The sequence below is a fragment of the Heloderma suspectum genome, chromosome 5 (genome assembly GCF_057233095.1).
Source record: "Heloderma suspectum isolate Gila_16-S chromosome 5, 16-S_ref, whole genome shotgun sequence".
In the NCBI taxonomy this organism is placed as follows: Eukaryota; Metazoa; Chordata; class Lepidosauria; order Squamata; family Helodermatidae; genus Heloderma; species Heloderma suspectum.
The window spans coordinates 138,816,221-138,842,293 of NC_139462.1; the positions used below are offsets into that span (position 1 = coordinate 138,816,221).

At 43.3% G+C, this 26,073-nt stretch overlaps 1 protein-coding gene across 1 annotated transcript in view; it reads right to left on the reverse strand.

Annotated features, from left to right (window-relative positions):
- Positions 1–1,199: 1,199 nt before the first annotated feature.
- Positions 1,200–26,073, reverse strand: part of SLC9A3 (solute carrier family 9 member A3) — a 73,582-nt gene continuing 48,708 nt past the window's right edge. Inside the window, exons 5-16 of the mRNA XM_084859799.1 lie at positions 22,453–22,630; positions 20,150–20,370; positions 18,561–18,763; positions 16,139–16,228; positions 14,785–14,855; positions 12,906–13,035; positions 11,065–11,180; positions 9,353–9,482; positions 7,831–8,007; positions 3,889–3,946; positions 2,698–2,805; positions 1,200–1,447 (exon numbers count right to left, since the gene is read on the reverse strand). Of these exons, the coding sequence (XP_084715925.1) occupies positions 1,200–1,447; positions 2,698–2,805; positions 3,889–3,946; positions 7,831–8,007; positions 9,353–9,482; positions 11,065–11,180; positions 12,906–13,035; positions 14,785–14,855; positions 16,139–16,228; positions 18,561–18,763; positions 20,150–20,370; positions 22,453–22,630 (1,730 nt within the window). The remainder of the gene's footprint in view (positions 1,448–2,697; positions 2,806–3,888; positions 3,947–7,830; positions 8,008–9,352; positions 9,483–11,064; positions 11,181–12,905; positions 13,036–14,784; positions 14,856–16,138; positions 16,229–18,560; positions 18,764–20,149; positions 20,371–22,452; positions 22,631–26,073) is intronic.

Consider the following 26,073-nt stretch of genomic DNA (forward strand, 5'->3'; position numbering starts at 1 on the left):
GCTAGGACAAAGGTCTATATTCCAACAAACTGTAGTGCATGAAGACTGGTGAGGAAAAAACAGACCTTTGGAAAAGTATCCCGAGGGCTGTGTTGACCTATATTCTAAGACCCCCCATATCAACCCTTCAGCAGACATATCCCAGACACAAAACCTATCAGGCCCCAAACCTGTTACTTATCAATCCCAAGAAATCTGACTCCAAAAAGGTAGTTTAGGAGGAAGAAAAAGACAGACGAGAAGCCAGCTTCCAGAGAAAGAGTATGTTAAAGAGTATGTGTCAAAGGGGGCCTCAGTGGGCCTTCTCCACTGTATCCCCTTTGCACTGATGCTGAGGGTCTTGCACCCAATCTTGCTCTGTGACTGAATGAGTTTTTATATGCTTATAAATAAGTAGGAAAGGGGCCTTTGACCAAGAAAATACAGACGAATTCTGCTCTTATCAGTTAGATACATTCAGATTTGCATTTCTGTTGCCTTCAAAATATAAATTATGAGGTTAACGCAAGAGAAGACCAGAAGATTAAAAACAGGGAAAGAATATAAAGATGAGTTTGGACTGCCTTTGTTCCTAGGGAATTGTTAGAATGACTGAATCAAAAGCAAAGTGCAAATTATCAATTGAGCTCTGGTCCTTTATGGCAGGGGTGGGCAGACACCAGGCTTGCAGGATCCAATTTGTTTTTTTACTAGAACCCATCCATCAGAGCCAGGTAAAAAAGAAATATACTTAGAATTAAATAATTCTGAACCCAGGAATTAGGTTTGAGTTCCAGAACTGAATGGAGCTCACAGTCCTTCCAAAAGGACAAAACCCCAGTCCTGGTTATCCTAAACTTTCTTAATCTCAGCAGTATAATTTACTAGGGGTCGGGGGCAGGGGAAGAGATCATTTTGTTGTTGCTATTGTTAAACAAGTGGGAGTTAGGAACCCTTACCAAATTACTGCAAGTCACTTAAGAGATCTAGCAGTAGATCCACTTTCCGCCCACCCCTGCTTTATGGTCCCAGAACATATACAACTGGCAATTTGGCGTTCAAGTGCAAGATTCCTGCCTGAGATATCCAAAATAAAACAAAGAGAGGAAAAGGACACCAAAAAACCCTCAAGACAGAAAATGGCTGTGTTGGTAGGTTGGTCAGAGACCATAGAGAGATTGATTGATTGAAAAGAAGGGGAAACAGGCATATTTAAAATATTACATGTGTGTCGATTCTGGGAGGAAAGTTCTAGGTCGTTCTTCGGGGCCATCTACTTGCAAAAAGGAATCTACGGATCTATTGCTGAGTCGAATGGGGGCAAGCCGTTGAAAGTTGTCTGGAGAATAGGGTATCTGCACTCGGGCCCTTTGGGATGGCACCACCATCTCTTCGCAGGATAGCCAAGGTGGAAACCTCATGGTAGTGGTTTGCTCAACATCAGCTGAAAATACTGGATTATCAATGCCTATAAAAAGTCCGTTAGTGACAAGGTCAGTCATTAATTAATAAGTCATCAAGGTTACTGGCATGGGACAACCTCCATGCTGAAATTGGCTAAGAAGACATTGACCTGGTTCACATGACACAACAGCCCATCATGGCTTAATTTACCTGTGGGGCTGTTATGTCATGTCAGATGCCTGCAGGTGCTTGCCATGTCAGGTGAACCCGGGCAGCTGGGATTGTTTGAAGGTTAGACAACCCTCAAATAACCCATGGATTGTTTTAGGGTTATCTAATGCTCAAACAACCCCTGCTGCCTGGGTTCGCACAACACAACAAGCCATAGCAAGCCGGCACCTGCAGGTGCCATACAGAAATGGCACCCATGGGCACCCGGCAGGACGCAACAGCCCCTGTGGGTAAACTAAGCCACGGTGGGCTGTTGTGTCATGAGAACCAGGAGAGTGAATGATGCTGGGCTGCTTGCAATGCTGGCTCATTGGAAAGAGGGAAGCCTCCTGCTTCCTCCATCCTCTGCACTGTAGGACAATAGTATATCAACTGTACTGGAATTGGCTAAGGACACTTTTCATTTCAAGTCTTAAATTCATGGATTTTAAGACTAGACCACATTTATATCAACAATATAGAACTTGATGACAAACTCACACCAGAATTCCTTGCTACTGCCTGTCTTTAAAAAATCAGACCAGATTCATAATATGTTGGGTTGGATCCAGATTTAATCATCCTTAGAATACACCGATTGAAATAAATGGCTAACATAAGTTCCATTGATTTCAGTGGGTCTACTAGGACTAGGACTAAATTTGGATCCAACCCATTTTCTCCCTTGTGTAGCATGAACCACTTTTACACCAACAGACTTGAAAATGAATGCAGAAAACCAATTCTGTTTGAGATGGCATATTGTAATTATAATGCCACCATCTTCCAATTTCATAATGGAACTGTTGTCACAAAATCCTGGCACCTCCAGAAAACTGGGAAAACTGAGTTTTACAGTACTGTGAAACAAGGTTTAATATTGTGTAGCATGTTTCATAGGGGTTTAAGCCATTGGACTGATCTCTACTTGAATTTGCTTTCAAATATAGATAATTAACCAGATTTTTGAACCTGTGTGAATTCTCATATCAGCACCTGTTATTAAGACTATAAGTGATACATTAAATAATATCACAATATTAATATATTGCTTTTATAATACTATAATACTGCAGAAGTGAAATCATGTACTTATTTTCTTACCGCTTGTATCTGTGAAATTCTGCTTGGTAACATTAGCTAGGAAGTCCATTGCTCTCCCTGTCTGTAGATGGTCATAATCATTCTCCTCTGGTTCAGAAAACTCAAGTTCTAGAAGAAAACAAAATTAATTAAGTGTATAGTAGAGATGCATTAATGATCTGCTGCACAAACTGAGTGATTCTAGTGATGCATCTTCCAATGAGATCTACGGTAGATCTCTAAAGTAGTATTGGAAGTAAAATTAAAATGGCTAACGTGGCTAGTATTGTATGTAACACACATCAAACCTCTGGTGAGACAAGGGAATTATTCTGATCCTGCAATGCCACCTTTGATCTACCTTTGATAGAAGCTTTCCTGGGAAATCTGCTGCAGAAATAGGGTTTCCAAACAAATACACTGACTGCAGTCCCTTTTGTTTGTACAACTTATCAGGCGGTGTGCGTTGAATTTTCTTTTCTTTTTTATTGCTATTTAGCTATCTATGTCCTATTTCTAAGCTCCATCAGTTTGTGTATGAATGACGCAGGACAAAAACTAGAGATTTGGGGCAGAACGAGGTAGTGCCCTATCCATAGCAGAAGTCGCCCTGTCCTAAAAGGAAAATAATTGAGGGTCAAACTCTCCATGAGCATAAGAAGCTGCTTTATACAAGTCAGACCACTTGTCATCTAGTTCAGTATTGTCTATGCCGACTGACTCACAGTTGGGGAATGTGGCCATTCACATGTGCACAATCCCAAACAACTTTTGTAAAAGTCACCTAAATAAGATTCATCAGGATTTGCTTTTGTGTGCCCAAAATGTCAAGCCGTATGTATCTGGTTGAAGAAACGATGTAATTCACCTGGGACTGTCAGTGTTCACATGTAAACTCACCACGTTTTCATTATAACATATTCAGCCAGGGATACCTGACAATGTCAATAAAGTGAGGAAAGGGTTGTTTATATTAGCCCTGTAATGTCATCTTAAAGACATCCCTCAAGGAATGCTCAGATTACAAAAACATAGAAGCAAAATACTAATTGAATAATTCCTTCCATTCCTCATCTGAGCATTACATGCCTTAACTATATGCAATAGAAAAAAGATAAAAGCCACAATGTATTTGAAATGCCAGCCAACATTTTTTACTGCTAAACTTTAAAAAAATGCAGTGAATTAATATTATCCTAACAGCATATTTACCTTTTTCCTTTAGGGCTTCTGTAGATAGATTTCCATTTGGTATGATATTGCTATTTCTCTGAAATAAATAAGCAAAATGACACATAAACCTTTTTTTTGGTATATAGCATATAAAGGTAGAATAAAGTGGTATCTTTTACTTGGCCCAAATATTTTTACTGGTGAATAGAAAGTAAACTTCCATCATGGCAGAAAAGTGTTGCGATACTTATATTTTATTTCACAACTAAAATATTTAACCGATGAAAAGTTTGTCACCTGACTTTTTCTATTATATAAACATCTCTCATTTATTTTAAATTTACATATTTTTTTTTACAAAAACAAATTCCTATCCAATAAAATAAAATTACATCAATAAATGATGTACATTTATTTAACAAAAAGGCTAGAATAGAGGTCTATCAACTTGTCCATCTCTGCAACATCCAACACTTTAATAAACCATTCCTTTATTGATTGGCACCTTCCAGTGTCTGGGCAGTATCCAATGGCGGTGCAGCACTAGCACTTATGAAGCTGGACTGGCGTAAACCAACACTAGTGTAAGGTCATTAGCATTTGCTACATCAAAGGGAGAAAGTGGTGGTTTGCTGCCGACATTTCCTGAATTTTGGCAGCAAACTGCTTTTCCCTTTGCACTTGCAGGAGTTAATGCTGTTGTGCTCCTGGTGGTTTATGTTAGTGCAACATCCTTAGTGCTAGCACCGCATCATCACTGGATACTACCCTATAGCTAGAACTATCTTAGCTGCAAGCAACATATTCATTAATAAAAGTGTATCCAGTTTGAAAAGTGTTCTTGAGTAAGACAATGGTAGGATCCATATATATAGGGTTGTCATTTTTTGACCTGGAAATAAGAGCTAAGGCCCACATCTTCAGTTCAATGGGAGGTACAGTGAGATATTCCATGGCCATGCTTCTTAGACATAAGCAACATGTCCAGATCGAAAGGAGGCAACCCAATGGATAAACTTTCTGCCCAGTCTTAGGCATTTTTACTCAGCAGTAGTCTCACTTCATTCAGTGGCACTTGTCCCCAAGTCAGCGTGCAAAGGATTACAGCCACAGCCATAAAGTACATCTTATATGTCCAGAACATAGAAAAAAAGATAATCATGTTTCTGTTCCCATGAAGTATCTTTCAAAGTTTCAGGTGTCCATCAGCCTAAAATACTACCAACACAGCAGCAATAGTCTCTGGTCCCATCTTCTGCGAACAAAAACACTATCAGGTACTATTGTCTTTCATCGGGAGTGTGGGGAAGTGAATTTATTCTTTTTTGCCTCGCCTTAGCAGAAGCAGCCATGAATTGGTTCCTAATGCAACAGATCTTGTGTGTTCCATGAGGACCTTGGGAGGACCCAGAAATAAATCACCCCGATGGTGCTGTCCCTATGTACATTGCCCCTCACTGTTGATTACAGAGCCCAGAATTGCCATGCTTCTGCAAAGGTTCCAACATTGACCATGTGTGTTCTTCAAGACTGATAGAGTTAACAGGCTGCTGTTATCACTGAACCTGTCCACTCCTTAAGTCAACCTTTTAGATGTCTGATTCTCAAACTTAGGGTTTGAGCAGCAATATTTCCCATGACCTCTGCTGATCCTTGCATAAGGGGACAGCAGCCCTGGTGCAAGCTCTTGCGCTTGAAGCAGGAAAGAACATGGGCCGCCACATTGTGCCCCTTCCCCTCCCTGTTTCCATGCTGTGCCCCCCCTCCCCTGTCCCACACCCCTCTTACCTTTTCTGCCACTGCCACACTGGCTGTATAGAGAGTTGTGCAGCAGGAAGAAGCAGCTGCCCAGGTCTCACAGGACCCCTGCAGCCACCTCTTCTGGCTGCATGGCTCTCAAGAAGGGAAGAAAATGGTGGGTGGCTGCTCTGGAGAGCCCCACCAGCCACCCCCTCACTGTGACAAATGCCACAGTGGGAGAGTGGCTGGCAGGGCTCTCTAGAGCACTCACTGGAGGAGGTGGGGTAGTGGTGGCATGGGTGGGTGGGGGCCTGCTGTCTGTGGGGGCTGGGAGTGGTGCGATGTGCCTCTCCTCCTGCTCCGCCACCTGATTCAGGCGCCTCACCCTGATTCATGGGTGGACCAGCCCTGGGGCACAGTTTGCACAGCACTGATTGTGGCCACTTCCTTGATCCTCCCTACAAAAACAAATCCCTTTTGGAAGAGGCACAATTATTTTGCATAACTGGTGCAGAAGCAATTCAGTACTGTGGTTCTTCCTGGCCATTATCCAATTCCTTTCCCCTCACAGTTGGAAAATATTTGTTTGTTTTTGTTTGTTTTATTTATTTCCCCTTTTGGCAAAGTTGCACCTTTGCATCTAGGAGCATGGCCATATTAGCAGAAAATTCAGCATTTCTTAATGTTAACATATAATTTTGTGAAAGTGAACTCAAAAGAGGATTTCAGGACAACACGCGGCAATCAAAGTGAAATGAATGTGAAAGGGAAGTCAAGTGAGAAGAGGGTTGGTGTTAACATACCCCCTTAGGAGGTTGAGGGTGGGTGACTGGGGCGGTTAACAAACCACTCAGAACTCATGGTCTGTAGTAGGGTTTCTGGGTGGTTTGTTAACCACCCTACCCACCTACCAACCACTCACCCTTGCCAGGTTTGGATGACATGACAAGCTGCACCCCGTGAGGGTAACTGGGGGAATCGGGCGGCACACACACCCAGCACATGTGAGGATGGTTTATAAGCCACAGTAGCTTATTAACCATCCTAGTTTCATGTGAAGCACGTCAAGTGTTTCTGGGTCCTTCTCAGGGTCTCCAGAAAAAAGAAATAAATCACAGGATAGGAGCTGGGCTGGCATGGGTGGGCAAGGAAGCTTTTAAATAAATCACCACCTTTCCCCCACATGTTCTTCTAGTCTCAATGTATTTTGCTTTCTTTCTGTGGAAGAGAGTGACTGAGAGGCATCATACATACATACATACATACATACATACATAAAAGAATCAGTGGGAAAGAGGGCAATAATCCTGAACTAGAGGACAATTTATTAATTTTATTTATTTACAAAAAACATTTATAGTCTGCCTTTCCATTTAAAAGAAAATGCACACCACAATATTTAAACGCACCAACACAAAATCCAGAAGTAATGAATACAGTATATACCAATAGGAGATTGAAAAATCAAGGCGAAATAGGAGTACAGCTGACAAAAACAAGACATAGTAAGCAAGACAGTAGAAGGAGAACTGAGATTACTTTTGTTTTAAACCACAAAGTACCACCAGTCTCTGACCCAGCAACCACAAACACCCCGCCCTGTCTTTCTAATTGTGCTTTTAATTGATTTGTTTTTATGTTGGGTTGGATCCTGGATCTGCTTTCCTCAAGAGGAAGGGACCTTCCTCAAAAGGATGGGCTCTACTCACGGAAGGACCCTCTGCCTGATTTGGGGGGATCCCCCCTATATCACAGCTCACCCCATTCAGCAGGGTCTCCTGACACACTGTAGCATTTTCAGGGGCTGCCACAGGGAGGAGGGGGCAGGGAAGTCCACTTCTTCCAGCACAGTTGATCCAGCTTAGATCTGTATTTAACCCCATACGTTTTAATTAAAATTTTGTTTTTAATTCAAATTTTATTGCTAGCCTCCTTGAGTGCATTTTTCGGAGGTAAGGCAGGATATAAATTAAATTAAATGATAAACAAACAAACAAAATATTATGGCATCAGGTAGACACTATGTAATTTCTGTTCCTGTGCTAGAATTTAGTGTGATTCCACTGGGAGAATCTTTTGGACTACAAAACAAGATATAAATATTCCAAATAAATAAATTTAATGTCACGTGTCATTTGGCTCCAAGTCTGACCTGCAGGAAACCCTCACATGGACACAGACACTTGCGACCTCTTTTCCCTTGAAATATTAATGAAGCAATCTCAAATGCTCTGCTCTTACTCTTTTTTGGCCTCGGTCTCTCTTGTGAATTTTGTTCAGCTTCTTCGGCTGGTTCAAGCCCAGTTTGGTACTCTTGAAAGACTCCAGACGTTTTCTCATGGTTCTCTGGAAAATCTCCTTGTTTTGCTTATCATCTTCATTCGGAGTTATTTCATGTCGACTGTACAGAAGTTTGTGCTGTAGCCAAGATGAAAAGAAGATCAAAACCAGTGTCTATGATATAGGTGCCCTGCCGTGAATCCTTGCTTCTCACCACATTATTAAGCCCTTGCTACTGCATCCCAACACAACCTAGGCTAAACCATTAAACAACAATGAGGATTAAAAAAAATAAGTTTACTGAATCAAAAATGTTTGTTAAAAACTCTGCCTGGAACACTTGCAATTATATCAGATATGCAAGTACCTTCCCTTCACAAAAAAAGGGCTACTCAAATCACATTACCAAAAGTCCCAGGATTCACAGTCTACAAGCAAGTGTATATTCCAAAATAAACCCAAAAGAAAAATACAGGTGGGAACATTCTGCAATCTCCACCTCAGAGCTTCTTCTGACATCTCAAAGAGGAGCTGAGAGAGGAAATGTCTATGTGACTTGTGCCTCCTCTCCCCAAACCTCCTGGTTTTATTTGAAGCTGGGCAGATGTGGGTTCTGGCAGTGCAGGGTGGTGGCTCCTATGTCAGTGGGGCAGTGAATCTTCTCTGGGTTTCAGTCAGAACTCTAAAGGAGCTATCCAAAGTGCTGAATCCTATCCTCAAAATTGCTTCAGCACCTTGGATAACTCCTCTAGAGTTCTTACTGGTTTTGACTGAAACCCAGAGTGGATTCACTGCCCCACTGACATAGGAGTCACCCGCCTCCACTGGGTTCTGGCCTTTCATGCATATTCCTGCAGAGAAAATACACATGAGACTTGAAAGCTTTGGATCACTGAAAGTGGCTCTCAGAGACTGTTGGATCCAAAGAACCGTGAGCAGAAGGGCAATAGCAACTAGTGCTGCTGCTGCTGCTGTTTTTTTGTTCAGTTGATTATGTAAACTTGTTATTAGTATTGTACGCCGCCTAGAGTGGCCGGGTAGCCGGCCAGATGGACGGCTAATAAATCAAATAAATAAATGAAAGAATAAATAAGCACTGGGGCAAGAGTTCACACTGTGCTCTAACAGGTAGGTTCTATGGCAGCACTCATGCTTCACAAGAGGATGCTCCTGTTCTTGCAAAAGCCAGTTAATGTTGTGAGCAACAGCTACTCATAATGTGAGAAAAAGCCAGTTTTAAAATGTTGCCTGGTTTGAATGCTTCTCTTTCTCCCTGTACAAAGTACAAATGATCAGTGGTCGGGGAGAAAGGGAAGGAAGCGTGGCCGTCTGGGCAACCCCTGAGGGCCAGATTGGGACCTCGAGAGAGATGGATTTGTCCCCCGCACCTGAGGTTCTACACCCCTGCTGTACATCCAAAACTTCAGTGGTTGGATTCCTTTGATTCTGGCTGTAAGGCATTCTTTGGTGGGCATGCTCTCACCTCTTGCCTGGGCTTGTACAAATACTGCTGTAGGGTATGGTGGGTGAACATATCCTCTGCGTCTCGGATGCTTTTTCTCCTCTGCTCTAGTGCTTGCATATCAAGACAGACAGAACTGGACGTTTCTCTCCTAAAGCAAGAGAGAGATTTTATTTTTATTTTTTGCTTTCTGCTTATCAAATAACAAAACTGGCAAGTTTGGGAACATTAAAACACAGAAATAATTGAATCCACGTCTCCATGATAAGAACCTGTTGTCAATTTAGAAGTGGCATTAGCTGGAAATACAAGTCTCTAAGTGACAAGCTAATGGTTGCTGCCCAAGTTATGCTGACCACTAGCACATGGGCTGCGCACTTTCAAAGTAAGCCTATGTTTACTGTGCTTACTCTATATAGTGGCTATGTTCACACATGGTAAGCCTGGCTTACCATATATGGGCTGCCTGTGCACTGGGAGAATGTTGCTCCCAAACAAGCCAAGATTCATAAACCTGGTTTATGATCCTGGCTTGTAAAGGGAACAACAAACCAGGATCCTGGGTTTGGACATCATGATAAGCTTTCTATTTCTGTTTAGTTCAGCACAGGGGTGTCACACCTCAGGCCTGTGGGCCAAATCTGGCCTGCTTGGGGGTTCCCCAGATGCCCCCCCCCCAAACAATGGTGGTTTCCCACCTCTTTCCCATTCTAAAATGTCTCTCCTAATGCTTGGTTACTGGCAGTAACAGCTATAAGCTAAAATACGCTGGTATTTTTGGCTTTGCCTCCTTTGCCTTCACCCACCCACCACTGGAATGCAGCCCCTGAGCATTTCTCTGAAACCGAAATTGGCCCTCGGCCTGAAAGAGGTGTGACACCCCTGGTTTGGCTACTCGCACCAAAGTGTTGCGAAGAGCAAAGTGTGAGCAAAAATGCTGCATGTACCAGCACACAACTTGTTTGCAGCCAGCCAGGTTTTGCCAAAGTTCTGGCTTACCATTTTGGGAGAACATGGCCTGATCGAAGGCCTAAGGTAGACCTATTCCTAGTTAGTTATTTGAATCACAGGAGTTGGAAGTGAGTACGCTCTAAGGCAAATTTAAATACTTCCCCGTGTTAGAAAGTGCCTCATATAGAAAACCAGAACATCAGGGAGAAACAGAGGATCAACCTCTTTTCCCTGACAGGCTAGCTTTTAACAGTCAGGGAGTTCTTTTCATGGTCGAGATGTCAAAAATGCAATCCCTCACTTGCAGTCTGTAGTCTAAGCCTGCAGTCCATAACACACTTAGTAGGAGTAAGCTCCACTGAAAAGAGTGGAACTTACTTCTGAGTAGACATGCATAGGATTTCTGCTGCATGTCTCCTTAGATTGTGAACCCCTAGGGATAGAGAAACTATTAACATTTAGAAAGACTTCAGTAAGCTGGCTTGAGCCCATGGGACAGAAATCAAAGAAATAATAGAGATACAGTCCTGATAGCCAAAGTCTATCCCAAGGGGCATGATTTAGCCAAAGTCAAGCACACTGGCACGCTGAAGTACTGCTGGTCCCAATTAGAGGGTTAAGCATTTGATGGAATCTCTCCCATTAAAACCATGAGACAAACCCAAAATGTACGTATTTCCTCCCCCGCCCCTTTACTGCTGACTTGTGCAACATTAACTTTCAAGCCACTGACAGACATAAAACTATTCACACAATATGGGGCCAAGGTCTAATCCACTTACAGCAATTGGGAGACAGAGGCCTCTCCATTCATTTGATTAATAATGCTGAAGTCCACGTTGGCTGTATTGTCAATACTTGGGGAGCGGATGAATGCCAGAGAACCTCTTCGCTCTCCCTGTTCAACCAAGAATGTATATACATGCACACATGAGTACTTTCAATCAGAGGACTCTTTTTTTAAATGTGGAAACACACGTATCTTGAGCTACAAAAAAGAGTGGGGGTGGCATCCTTCCCCTTCTTCTCCAGGTTAAAAGATTTTTCTTTGAAAGCTTTACACTTCTTATACCTTACTATAGATGTGGCAGAGGACTGAACCCTTTGGAAATTGTGTACACAGAGTGCACTGAAGTTATTGCCTGGTTCCCATCATGGAAGCAACTATAGTGAAATCATAAAAGTTAGCTACAGTGGGGTTGAATCCAAGCAGCTCTGTCAGTGGAATTGGGAGCGTGGAAATTTACCCTCCCCCCTGTAACCCCCCCCCCCCAAATGTGCTCCAGAGGACTGGGAAACCTCTTCGCTCCAGAAAAGATTTTTGGGTGTCGTGTTACACTAGCAGAGACCTGCTGGTGTGACATTGGACTTAACCCTATGATGGTAATTGGCTCCACAGTTTATGTAAATGGTGTGCTTTTTCCATTCTCAGTGAAGTGGTGTGCATGAATTCCAGATACATGTGGAGCTCACATACATCACTGCTGGAGAGATGCAGGAGTCACCATTTCCCCATGTTACACCAAAAGTATGATAAAAGTGCTTCCTTGTAATGTGTAAATCCACTTTTAACTAACAAACATCAGTTATTGGGGCTGTATACATATACCATTAATAAATAAACTAGGTCTAGTCCCAGCAGATATTCTAAACTGGGAGGTAGGGTGAAGGTAGATTGGGATCTACTGGTAGATCTCTGGATTATTTGCAGTAAACTGGGAAGGATTTATCTGGCTCCCATTTATCATTTATCTCATAGACTCACTATTCTTCACCTTTAATTAGGAGTATTTCCAAGGTTGGTTTTAGAGTTTTGTGTTGGAACCTCTGATCTGTAGTAATTCAGATGTAGTTTTCTACTTGCAGATGCAAGTTATCTTCAGGTATGGCTCATGGGAAGCAGTAGGCAGGGATGATGGGAGCTGCGGTCCACAAGATGCCCACTCCTGCAGTAGGTAATAGGCTCCACCTTCTGAGTCACTACTGTGTCTGGCTTCGCCACTATTTTGCAACTAACACTGCTTGGTGGACCTTGGAATTCTGGTAAAAATAAAGTACACCCCACATGCCTGAAGTCTATCCACCTCTCCTCTAAATACTAAGACAGCTTCTGAAATGAAGGCATCTGTGATTCAAAAGTGATGGGCTTTAAAGTCCAGCTACACTTAGGCTCAAAGTTTGGAGAAACCAACACTGCACATCTGAACAAAGAGAACCACACAGTGTTGTGAACGATATTCTTCTGATTCCAACAAATGTGAGATAACAAAGAGGAAAATTTGCTGTTTAGGGCTGCTTAAGTCAAATCTAAACCTTTCCCATTGCTGTAGCTAAAATCTGAAGTAAATTATGAATATTTACTGCAGTCTCTGGCACGCAAGATCATGGGCACAATCCAGCCAAAGCTAAGCAGTTGATTAGACCTAAATTACACTAGGAGAGAGTTTGGCACATACTTAATTCTAACTTCTCTCATTGAAATCAGTGAGATGAAAAGTGCTTAATTTAGGCTGGATGCATATGTAGATTTCTAATTTACTAATATATTACTAATTACACACTTTGAAAAAAAAATCTAAAAAAGGCAATAGCATGTTTCATCATGAAATATATTTAGAATTACCTCCGCCACATAGCTAATGGCATCCTTCAAGTTGAGCTCACGGAAAACTTTAAGAATCCGGTCTCTAGTTTTCTGAGCAGACCTTCTCATCAGTACTTTGCTGAGGATTTGTCTGTCGAAATTGGACCACCTAAGGTATTTAAACACACAATGCGTAGCTGGTATAAATTCAGTGTTTAAGTAGCCACGACTGGAATGCCACTCCAAGTGGCATCTCAGTTAGAGAGGAAGTAAGAAGCTGGAAAGAAGCTGGGGTAGCGAGTGGAAGCAACCAGAGATAGAGTACTTTTCATAATTCTACAGAGGCTCCCTCCTAAGGCATTCCTAACTCATTTGTTCTGCTACATCTCACAGTGTATAATTGAGCAGAAACAGGGGAGACTTTCTATACAGAGATACCATGTAAAATTCCCCCCAGATCAGGACAACACAGAATCTTGTCACCAGTTTGATGGTGGAAACAAAGGAAACAAAGCAAATCACCAGTGGGAGAATTTCACTCTGGAAAAAGATAAGAGAAATCATCGCTGTGGGGTGCGGTCCACACTCTGTGACCCTGCTCTTACTCCTTTATGGAGCAGGGACCTAACCTCCTCTTACTTCAGAGGTTCCCACAGTGCTGGCCCAAGGACATTTTGCTGCCTGAAGCAGAGCCCAAATGTCACCTCCTCCAGTTAGGACCTACACTTTAAAAAGTTTTGCTGCACCATTCAGACTCCCATTCTTGCTTTCATCTATGCCCTCCACACCACCCTATGCCACCTGGAGAAAGTTGCTTCACCCTGCTGCATGGGATGGACCTGGTTCCCAACTCCCTGGATATGTTCAACACAGCACATCTGCTACTCAGTTCTGCATTGCGACCTGTATGAGCTTTCAGAGGTGCAGCTAGGTAATTTTAGACCTTGGACTAAAGGGCCCCCTTTAGAATCACTTCAATTGTGATGCACACAACTAACATTTCTCTTTTCCCACACCCCACTGCCATTCTATGCTTTACAACTCTTTCCACATTCCTTATATGTTAGAAACAACACCAACAAAACTGTTAGCCAATCTTGATATTAAAAAAGACGTACTCGGAGCATGTGCAGTTTTGCATTATACACTTACTTAAATCATAGCACCATCTTGACTACAGAAAATGGAGTTTGCGTCTGCTGCCCTGCTACCCTGATCACCTGTCACTCTTTGGGTGGTTATTTGTGGGGGGCCCTGGTCTGTAGGGGCCTGGACACTACTGTGAGCCTTCATGCTGCCCCCAACAGGCCACACCCTCTGCCTCCTATTGGTCTTGAAGAGGGGGGAAGCCATGCATAGGGATCTGCTGCGCAAGGCAGAAACACAGAACCATCCTTTCAGCCATCCAACCAATGGCAAAGCCCAGCTCAGCCCTGCCAGGGGCAGTATTAGAGACACCTGGGCCTGGCTCTTGCCTGAAACTGAGGAAGTTTCCTTCACCTGTTGGACCAAACCCTGACATGTGAAGGCTATGAAAGAAAGGTTCGAAATGGAGTCTTTCTAATGCTTCTGCCAAGGAATATTGTGTTAAAATAAGATAAGGTTTTAAGAGCCTCACAAGTTTGCCTTTCCATGCCGAGTAAAATGAAAAATTAGAAAAAGCAGGCTTTGGTGCTACTAAGAAAGGGATAAGATATGTAAATTCCTGAATGGTTTCAAACTGGCACAGTTAATGCAAAGAGCTACTGTATAAGTCCGCTTTCAAAAGAACTGGGAGAATTCCAGCAATCCCAAGGTTTAATAGAAAGGGTTTCCAATGTTGCTCTCTGACAGAACTAATCTGTCTCACTAACTATTAGTTTGTTTATTAGATGGCCATATATCAGGCTATCATGTCTAGCTATTTAGTCATGCTTACTTGTCTCTTAGGTAATTGTGTCCTATTTGACCAGATATATCTTCAATAGCGGAAAGAATGTGGTCAAAGGCCTGCAAAAACAAAGAGCATAACATTAATCTTGGCTAGGTAACTGGAGAGAGTACCACAGAACAACTTCAATATAGGCAGAGGCCAGATTTGGATGGTCTCCTTATCCTTATCAAGGATAAAGCAAGTAGCATTGTGAGAGTTACCCTTCACCTTTATAACATACCTTTGTGAGAAACATATAAGCCCCTGATAGCACCTCTCCTGCATTGCCTTCTTCAGTTTTGTTCTTGGTTTACCATGCTGAGCAAGAGCACAATCCGCCAGGATGTTCACTTGTGCCAGCCCCAGCCTTACTAGCTGGCATCAGGTAGATTTCAAACTCTCAAACTCCTCTGGAAATATGTATATATAGCCAATGAAGGATAATACCACTGATTCTATTCTCTTACAAATGATGGCTTTCGAAGGAACGTATGATGCAACTGTACAGAGTCAGACCAGTACTGTCTGATTGACAGCAGCTCTCTATGATCCTAGGCAGAAGGCCTTCCCCGCCTTTCTACCCAAGTGTCTTTTAGCTGAAGGTTCTGTGGATTGGACCTGGAACCTTCTGTATGGAAAGCATATGCTCTAGCACTGAGCTATAAGCACTGGCCAAAAAGAACGTGTTCCTTCCTGCTGCCTCCAGCATGAGGGAGTTTAGGATAACACATTCACCTAAAAGCTGAACATCGTCATCTCAGTGTCAGAAAAATAATAGATTTGTTTCTCTGCTGAATAGTAGACTATGAGAACTCTGACTCAAAAGTGGATTTTGAGACCTTTATTTGAGGACCTCTTTATTCCTCAAATAAAATACCTGGAAAAGAGCAGGTCCTGTACACCAGGGATGTCACGCTATTTTCGGGTAGAGTGCCAGATGATCCCACACACACACACAACCGACCCTCTGTGGGCTGAATGATGTCAGGAAGCATGGCAATTCGGCTGGGCAATTCGGCTGGCTTTGCTGCGTGTGGGCTTTCCCTGGCCGAGGAAGGCTCACGTGCAGCGAAGCCACCCCATCCGAGGCACTGGGTAGAGAATCCACCCAGCGCCTCAGCCAGCATAGCAGCTTTCCCCATCCTGTCCCATCCTGTCCCCCATTCAGGAGGGTGCTTTCCCTTCGCTTCTCCATTGCCTAGGAAAGTCCTAGCTGCACCACTGTGATCTTCACCGTACAGTCACATGGTACTATTAGAAAGCAGCCAGTGGCAGTCTGATGGCTTTAGATGAAACCGCTTACCAGAATTCAGGCTTTACCTCACTGACTTCGATCTGTTTTGAACATGACCCTGCTTACCCTGCCATGGAGCTTTTCGTTCAGTTTGGGCTCTCTGTGCTCACTTCTTTTCACTTTCAACCACTGCACCAAAGGCTTGATCGTCAAACCCTGTGGAGGGAAATGGACAAATTACCCTCACTCTAATTAAAACAACAACAACAACAACAACAACAGGAGAGTCACACATTATACACACTGAAATTCCATAGCTAGGAAACACATCTATGTCACCAAATGAAAGCATTCGTTTTAGGCGTTTTCATCACACCCCACTGAAGCAGCCATGGATAGACGATAAAAACAGCCAGAGGTCTAAGGGTGGTTGATTTTACTCTGCAAAAATCCCGGTGTGTTCACAGCCCACTCCTCACCCAGCATTTTGAGATGCACGCAGTCAATAGCGTGCACTTGTATAATCCCGTATTGCCCAAGCATCTCCACTTACATTTGCGCTGGCATAACTCCCAGTACGCCATGAACTGCACAATGGCCCTGGCACTGTGTGTGAGGTCCCCACTCCCTATGCCAGCCACTAACTCTGATACAAGAAGTCAAGACAGTGGCAAGGGGTGTCCCCCTCCTGCAGCTGCTGATGGCGTATTATGGCACCTGGAGATTTGCTGCTTCTGCTAGGTCTTTTACTCTGAAATAAACTACCTTCGAGCCAGTTCTGATGCTATGCGAGTGAGATGGCTGCCATTTATTCATTCATTTGAAGTATTTTTATGCTGCTCCTCAGCCAAAAAGGCTCCCAGAGTGGCTCACGTATAAGCCCGGTTTGCACATAATGAGGAGCCAACCATGGCTGAATTTCTCTGCGGGGCTTCTCATTGCAGCAGGGGCTGCCATTCTGGTTATTCAAACTGTGGTGGAGGGCACAGTAGCTTGTCATTATGTGCAGACCCAGTGAGGGTGGGTTGCTGAGCTGGTTGACAAGCTGCCCAGAACCCATGGGCCGTTTTAGGGTTGCGGGTGGCTTATCAACCACTCCAACAACCCACCCTTGCCAAGTTTGCATGTAACGGCAAGCTACAACGAGCTCCCACCACAGCCACATTCAAAATGGTGGCCATCACCACAATGAAAAGCCCCACAGGGAAATTCACCCACAGTGGCTTCTCATTATGTGCAAACCAGATCATAATCAATTACAGTCCCTGCCCGCATAATCTAAAAAGACACGACACACATGAAAAAGGAATGGGGAGAGAAGAGGGGAAAAAATAATTCTTTTAGTGGGGCTGGTGGAATGGCCCTGCTGTCTCTCTCATCTCCCTCAGTAAAGCCTGCTAGAATAGCTGCTGGTGGTGACAGCTGAGGAGTCTTCATGAGGGAGGACTTCAGCAAGGCTAACGGACTGGCCTTGCTCTCCCTTTCATCCCCTCCGTACAGCCTGCTGGAATGTGGTGGCAACACTTACTGCATAGCCACCACATCCCACAACATTCTGGAAATGTTTGAAATGTGAAAACTGTGTGGGTTCCTTCTCAAGCTAGAGCTAGCTGAGTTGATAGTACTGGCATGGAATTGAACCATTCACTCTACTGAAACATTTATTCTGAAATGAAGGCCATACCGGTCTGAAATAAGACAGCTTTATGATCTGCATACCTTTTTAAAAATCAGATTTCATCATTGCTTTTAACATATGTCTTTTATGCAGACTTTCTGCCGTTATTTTAAAAATTGTTATAGGAAAATCAAGATTTTTCCGACTCAACTCATTCAGTGGGCCAGCAGTATTAAAATCATTGCTCAGTTACTAATTTAGAATGAAGCAGTATAAGCACACCATTTCCCCCCATTTAAAAACTGTGCTAAATATTTTTTTGAAAAGCAAATCATATTTATATTTGCAAGTCAGTGAGAGGATCTGCCTTGATTATATGGCTCTCTCATGAAATATTAACTTCCAGTCTTTTAATATGCTCAGGTCTGACATGGAAACGTGAGTTTTTAGTGCAGAGCAAATTGTGTTTTGCCCCAAGTGGTGCCATGTGAAAACATAAAATGGGATCTCTGTTACTAAAATTAGGAAAAATCATTATATTCTCAGCTTACTGACATAATAGAGTTCCCATATTTAGGAGCTGCTTTTGACACTTCATTGGGCCTGCTCAGACTTTACTTCCTAAACACAGCATGAAAGGGAAGGAGTTGTGGGCTTGTGGATGTCTAATGCCCTTCCCTTCCCTCCCCATCTGCTGTTCCTCTCCTCAAGTAGAAATTCTGACCTGGATTTCATTCTTGAGACAGAAAGCATACAGCTGAACACAGCCTTCAAATGGGTCGGATGCTGCTTTCTACCAGAGGAGAGGAGGAGAAGGCAGGTGTGTACAATGAACCACTCTCTCTCAGATGGGGTTGAAGAAGAAATGTCTGAGTAGGCCCTCCGCCTTTCCCTTCTAAGCAACAAGAAAGCCGGATAATTGAAATTTACCTGAAATACTACAGTGAAAAATACAACAATGATAGTTGTACTGACAAAGAGGTTTTTATCTTTGACTTTGTTTTCATCCAAGAGGACCACCAAAGCAAAGGCAACAGCGCCGCGGAGGCCGCCATATGACATCACCACTTGGTCTATTATGCCCAACTGGACCATTCGGTAGTGGTTTAGAATCCAGGTCTGTACAATTACACCTGTAAAAAAAAACCTCAGAGTAACAAAAGTCTACATATTCCTTTAGGAATTACGAATGGTATGACCACTGAAGGAACATAAAATAAGCTACTGCCAAAATACAATATTTCTGTCCGAGAAATGGCAACCTTGCCTATCCTTGTGATATTTACTGATCAGAAAGCTATTGCCACCATCCAGCTCTAATCACACTTGGTCACATGTACATGCTTATCTGCATCAGACAACCCATTAAGTTCAATGGGGGCTAGATGAGGGCTGCAATGAGAATCGAAATCAGTGGCACACATAGATTGTGTGCCCTTGCTGAATGGGGGCATTTCTCTTAAATGATAGCAATTGCTTGAAAAGATTTTAAGGCTGTCCACTGTTAATCTTTCAAGTGCTAATTGCAAACTCTGCTTTCTCTATCAATATGCTGAAAATTAATCAGTACCCTAGTGAATGGGTGCTTTGAAATTTCTCAGATGTAGACTAAAATATTACCAGAACATCTGTATTTAGTCAACTTCAATGAATTAAAGTAGTACATGGCAGCCTTCCCCAACCTGGTGCCTTCTGGCTGGGGATGATGGGAGTTGTGCTCCAAAGACATCTGGAGGGTACCAGGCTAGGGAAGGTTGGAATACTGGGTCTGTACAGTGGGACCACCTGGGTTTTGTTTCTGATCAGCTAAAAGGAAATTAAATGCAGAAAGTGACAATCCTACTATAAACAGTAATTATTCACTGCACAGTTGTTGCTGATAACACAAACATCCTGGCTCTAAGTCATACAGTCTGATAAAAATCCTTTATCCAGATGCAAAGCTCTGGTGATACAATTAAACCTGTTGATGAATTATAGCACAACAGTGCTATAATCTCCCTTTGAAGTCTGAATAGGGTGTTACTAAAGAGGCTGGAAGACACTACTTCTAAGCAGAAGATGTGGCTGGCACCAGTGCTAGGCAAGGTTGGACAGATTCTTGGGGCCCATGGATGTTTAAAGGCACACCAAGCAGCAGCCAAATCCTAGGTCAGTCATAATACCTATTGCACCTTCCTTACAGCTCTCTTAGTGCTCAAAAGACTAGTCAGGAGGGTGGATTAAACCTTGTGGGAGTGATGCAGGCAGCATGCTCTTGCTAGGAGAGAGGCGGGACTCTCACTGTGGAGCAGGGGAAAACACTGTCATTCTCTTGCCCAGAGTCTCATAAAAAAACTGGAACTGCCATGGCTGAAGCCAGTGAATTACAAAAGTTGTGATGAAGATGAGCTGACCAGTCAAAACATGCAAGAGGTTCTAGTTTATTTTTCTGCCCACTTGGTGAGACAACATGCAGGAGTCCAAAAGTCCTAATTAATGAGCAGTCTTAGCAGGGGTAAGACAACGAGTTTCCTTACCAATGATTCTGTAGACAGAGATGAAGACCAAGGTCAAGAGTATGAAAGGTGTGTTCCACGTCCAGATATTAGGATCCACAGCCGAAATTCCCAGAAACATGAAAATAATAGTCTCTGCACCACTAGCCAACATCTTCATGGTATATCGTACGGTGGTAGAAGACTGCTCAGAAATATTTGCCTTGACATATTTCTGGCAGCAGATACCACAGAAAGTTATACTGGAAGAAATGCAACAAATGTCTTAATCATCTGTCCTTGTAAAAACTTTTTCTGCATTGTCATTTCTACTAAATTCTTGTATTTTGAAATATAAAAATAGATTTATGCCAACCTAGTCTCTGTATATGAGTGCTTTGGCTCCAGCACCACACCTCTGACATACTGACCTGCTCTACACTAGATCACCTGGCTGGGTATATCTGTTCTAAACAGTAAGAGTTTAACTATCAGTGCACATTGTGAGGGTCATGACTTTTCCCTACTTGTGTCCTAAAAAGTGGGGCCAGCCCATCCATTAGGTAAACTGAGATGGTTGCCTCAGGCAGCAGATTATGGGCATCATGAAAGGACAGCAAATTATTTATTATTCTTGTATTTTTCCTACCGGTGGTGGGGTGTGCATATGGGATTTCTCACCTCAGGTGGCTGGCTTTGGGTACTATGCACCTTACCTTGTGTGGAGGCAGGGGCGCCATTTGCTGCTCTCCCTCAGGCTGCAAAATGTCTTGGGTCAGCCCTGCTTAAAGGAACAGTACCATCCCAAATGACCCTCAGGCAGCCTTGCTTGTGTCACATATCACATGAAGTCATGGCTGCTTTTGACACCTCAGATAGTGGGGTGAGGACTGTAAGTACAGCCTGCAGCTAATTTATTTCTCTCTCACTGAGGGCCAGACCGAGACCTTTTGCCATCTCCAGGTGGCTACAAATGCACCATTTGAGAAGCATGCCCTTGCAGGGACACGGAATTTGCTGCAGCTCAGCTCTCATACCTTGGCTGTGGGAGATCTGACAATTCCTCTGTGACATTCAAGGGCTCTTGACGTTCTCTTGGATCACTTGCTTTGTGGAAGAACACCAAGAGTCTTAAAAAGGAGACTCTAGCAGCAGTGTCTAGGTGACTCTCCTGAGGCATCGGGGCAGTTTGCAAGCAAAGGGAAAGATAAGTTCTCCCATCTTTTAGTCCAGCAGGATCACATGATCTGAGCCCATAGGGAGCCCTTCTGGCCTTAAATAACCACTGACCCGGAGCATCTAGTCACTCATTGTCGGTTGTGCTACTCAACAACTGCCTGACACTCTGCCCAACCCACCACCTGAACTGTTGCTATCAGCCTGCCTGCCTGCCTCCTTAACTTTTGGTCACAAGCCCTGCCTTGGCCTCATAGAACAAGATGATGGACTCTGGACAACTTACACAGGGTTGTGCCATCTGCTCAGGAATGGGGTTTCTTTAATACCAGCAAATGGACCCAGCTTCTCACAGGCACGACTAGCCCATAGTTTGATACAGCAAAGCCTTCAACTTACAAAGTTCTCAGAGTTGGACACATTGGCCCTTCCTGTCTGAGTGAAGGCATGCCTGCTGGCACCCTAGGCACGGCCCCTACCATGTGCATCCCTACGGCCCAGGGTCTGTCCACTCCATTCCTCTGAGGGGGGCTGCCCTACAGCAGGGGGATGGGCAGGCATATAACTGTGTCCCTCAGCCTACTAATCTCCCCTGGCTTGAAGTGATAGGGATGGCAAAGTTGTGAGCTGGTAAGAGAAGTCTGCCCCTAATGGCTGAAGATGTTACTCCAGGCTTCAACCACATGGACACATTTAAATTACTTAAAATTAATTAATACATTTTAAAAACAAAATAACCCCAAGGTGCCCATCCCTAGGATCACCTTAGTAGGCATGCAAGATTGAGGTGTCTAGGTTTCACTTCTTAGTGATATGGATGGGTGGACAGACAGACAGACACACATGTTATAGATTGCACCCTACAGCTTCTCTTTACGCTGTTGCTCATATATCTACATAAGAACTGCCATCTTGTTTCCAACCAATTTCTAGATTTGGCCAAAGCCCTTTACAGGTAATCTACATAAGGTATAGAATTCCCCAGAACTCCTACCTCCAGCAAGCCCAATAGTTTAGGGGGTCACCCCAAGATTCCATTAATTTGTTACTTTTTCTTTCTTTTTTTTTGTCTTACTTTTTCAACCCAGCAGTACGTTACATTAACTTTCAAATGACACGCTTTTCTGGCAACACCTGAAAGAGTAACCAGTTAATTAAATGCAACTTACGCAAGGATGGCCGAAAGTGAGAGCATCTCGGCCGTCAAGTAAGACAGGTAGGAGATGACGAACACAAATCCCGGCTCGATGATTCGGACATGCTTTGTGAAACGAGTGACAAGTGAGAGCAGGAATGCAAAGAAGACGCCGATGAAAGTACCCCCTAGGCTCACCACAAAGAAAGACACTGCAGCAACAACAAAACATACATGAATGGTGTTTGATTTAAAAAGCAATGCACACTTGGCTTTAATGACTTTTTGTCATTGCTCCCTGTTAGCTAGGGAAGCTGGGGAGATGCTGCTGCAAATCCATCACACAAGAGGTGTAGTTCTAGCTATCCAAATTATTCACTAGTGGTGAGGGGTGCGATGTCCACTCCAAAAATAGTGTCCTGATAGTGAGATGTTTCCCCCCTTACTTATATAGAGCCAGTGTGGTGTAGTGGTTAGAGTGTTGGACTGGGAGTGGGGAGACACAGGGGCTCAAATCCCCACTCAGCAGTGAAGCTCACTGAGTGACTCTGGGCCAGTCACTGACTCTCAGCCTAACCTACTTCACAGGACTGCAGTGAGGATAAAATGGAGAGGAACATATACGATACCTTGGGCTCCTTGGAGGAAAAGGTGGGATATAAATGTAACACACACACACACACATGCACGTCATAATGGCCCTGGCCTTAAGCCATAGCCAAGGCTCAGAGACAAGAGGAGGGTGAGCCAGTCAAGTCAGTTCCTCAACTCTGCCACCAGCTGAGGAACTGAACCAGGTTCCTGATACCACACATGAAGATGATGATTGTGAGCTTGTGGATCTTGAGCCAGGACCCTCAAAGATGCCTTCCCCCAAGCCCAGTTCAAGCAACTCCTGCTCCACATCTGTCCAATGGCATGGGGAGCACACCAGGTGAGAAGCCACAGAGAGGAGGAGATGCACTCAGCTTCAGGCCAGGGGGTTGGCCTTTTAAGCAGTCACACTCTTCAGGAAGCAGGGGTGGAGGTTGGGATGGGTTAAGCTGGACGGAGAGACCTCAACCTCCACACCCTTTGTTGGAGCAAGATGGAGCTATCTAAGGTGGTGACACTCCTGCTGCCTTGCGAGTTCCTGCTGAGGAGGATATCCTACCCTTCCTCCAAGAAGCTCAGAGTGGCATACGTGGATATTCATCCATTTTGTCATCACAACAACCCTAAGAGGTAGGTTAGGCTGAGAGAGAGAGAGAAACTGGCCCAAGGTCACCCAATGAATTTCATGTCTTGTACAGAGATATTCTGATCATTCTGGAGGGCACCTAGAAGTTACAGGTGTGAGGGATGCCCTAATAATGTCATAAGATGTCAGGAATGCCCCAGCTGGCAGTTGTGGTATTATAAATCCACCAAATGTCATAGAGATGTGCTCAGTGATAGGAGTGGGTATTCAGGAATGGAACTGAACGTATCTGGCATTGAGGAACTGGGTCAGACCTCAGGGACACTTGCAGAAAACCAGCTAGGTATAGTACTAATGTACATGGGATTCCTCAAGCCCAAAAGTAGACTCTCCATGTTTACAGAAGTTTCTAGGCTCAGGTGAAAGCCTGATGGTAATTTCATTATGGCTGAGCCATTGATAAGACATAACTCCTGCTGTTTTTTAAATGAAAATGAAAAAATGAATTATTTAGACCATTTTTGTTGTTATAATATACTTTAGCTGTGATGGAAGGAGCAATCCTATCAAGATCAACAGTCACCTCCACCCCCAGGAGCGACCACCTGTCAAGTGTGGGGTAGGAGGATCAGTGAGGAGCAGATCTCCTCAGAGTGTGGGAAGAGGCAGCTGGACAACACATAGGATGTGTCGTACCGGATTTCCAACTTCCCTGCCCCGCCCCCAGGAACACCCTGTTTTCGGCACTCCGCACTGCTCTTAGAAGGGTGTCGGGGTCAGTTCTCTGGGAACCGACCTCGGAGCACAGGCTCCAAGGTCAGTTCCCGGGAACCAACCTATCCTATGGCCATCTAACTGCTGACTAGAGGCCACAGGATTGCACCCTAATTGGATTAAATTAATGAGTATTTAATAAAGTAATTGGATAAAGTAGTAGTTGGTAATAAGAAGATTTGTCCGACATGGAATAACGTTAAGAGGAAATTGTGATAAATTTGTTGCATTGGTTTTTAGATATATATGACTGATAATAGTGGACAATGCAGTTCTTTGTAAATTCCATGATTTTGTACATTATGTTATATTACAATAAATTAATTCTTAATTTCCATTTGCAATTAGTAGGATTGTCACTGGGACAATTCTTAAGAACTTTCTAAAATCTTACATGGGGAGACAATTGATGTCACCTAAAATATGCTTTTTCCATGGCACATGGCTAGTTGTTTATTTTAATCATCAATCCATGTTGTTATTGGAGCCCTAAAAGAGGTTAATAGTGAATGATATGAAGACACGTGCTGTTCTACTGCTTAAATTGAGCAAGGCTGCCTGGCCGTGTAATCTGCCTGAATGGGAGACAACTTCGAAAGGCCACTCTGAGCTCCTCAGTGGAAGAACACTGTATGTTTTGTTTACAACCTGTTTTTCCGCTAAATATTCAAAGCACCCTACAACAAGCTTTAAAATGGAACATAGAAACAAATTTAGAGCGAAAATCAACAGGTTATTACACTGCAGCTTTCCCCAATCTGGTGCCCTCCAGATGAGTTGGAGTACAACTTCCATAATCCCCCAGCCAACAGAGCTGTTCCACCAAGCTTTTAAGGATTAATGCTACTCTTTGATTTTAGAAGGTTCCCCTGTTTTATTTCAATGCTTTGTTTTAATTTTGTTTGGAATTGCCCTATTTTATGTTTTTTATTATTTTATTGTAAATTGCCTCGAGCATTCACTGAATGGAGGGGTGATTCAGGAATACATAAAATAAAAATTAATCATTTTGCAGCAGAAAATGAGAAGAGTAACACAACCCTAAAAACTCAAACCCTTACTGAAAGCCCAAGAAAAGAAGATGTTTTTCACTTGACATCTGAATGAAAATAGCAACAGTACCAAGTGGACATCTCTGGGGAGAGGGTTCCAAAGGTGTGGTACCCCCACAGAGAAAGCCCTGTCTACAAGGATGATCTAAGAGAACAGGCAGACCCATATAGGAGAAAGTGGTCCTTCAGATATCCCAGGCCCAGGTTATTTAAGGGCTTTATGGTTGAATTGCATCAAAAAATGAACCAGAAGCCCAAAGGGAAGAAATGCTTCTATATAAGAAAGATCTGCTTATATTTTAAATAAATAAATATATGGACAAGATTGTTCTCTGTTTCTAGAGAAGGAGGGAGATAAAACGAAATTTCATTTTAAACGGGAAGAGTAGGACAAATTGGTGGGAAGAGAGGGAGAGAAAGGGGACTAAGAGCTAAACAGCATGTTACATCAATTGTTTTGCATGTAGCTGAATGTTAGTTTTTTATTTACTCTAGTGTAAGTGTGCACTAAAATGAACAAGCATGGGCGAATTTAATTCAGGTGACCATCATACCTACTACTGTGGGCAAGAATCCCTTAGAAGAAATGGAGTAGCACTCATAGTCAACAAAAGGGTGGGAAAAGCAGTACTGGGGAGAATCTTAAAAA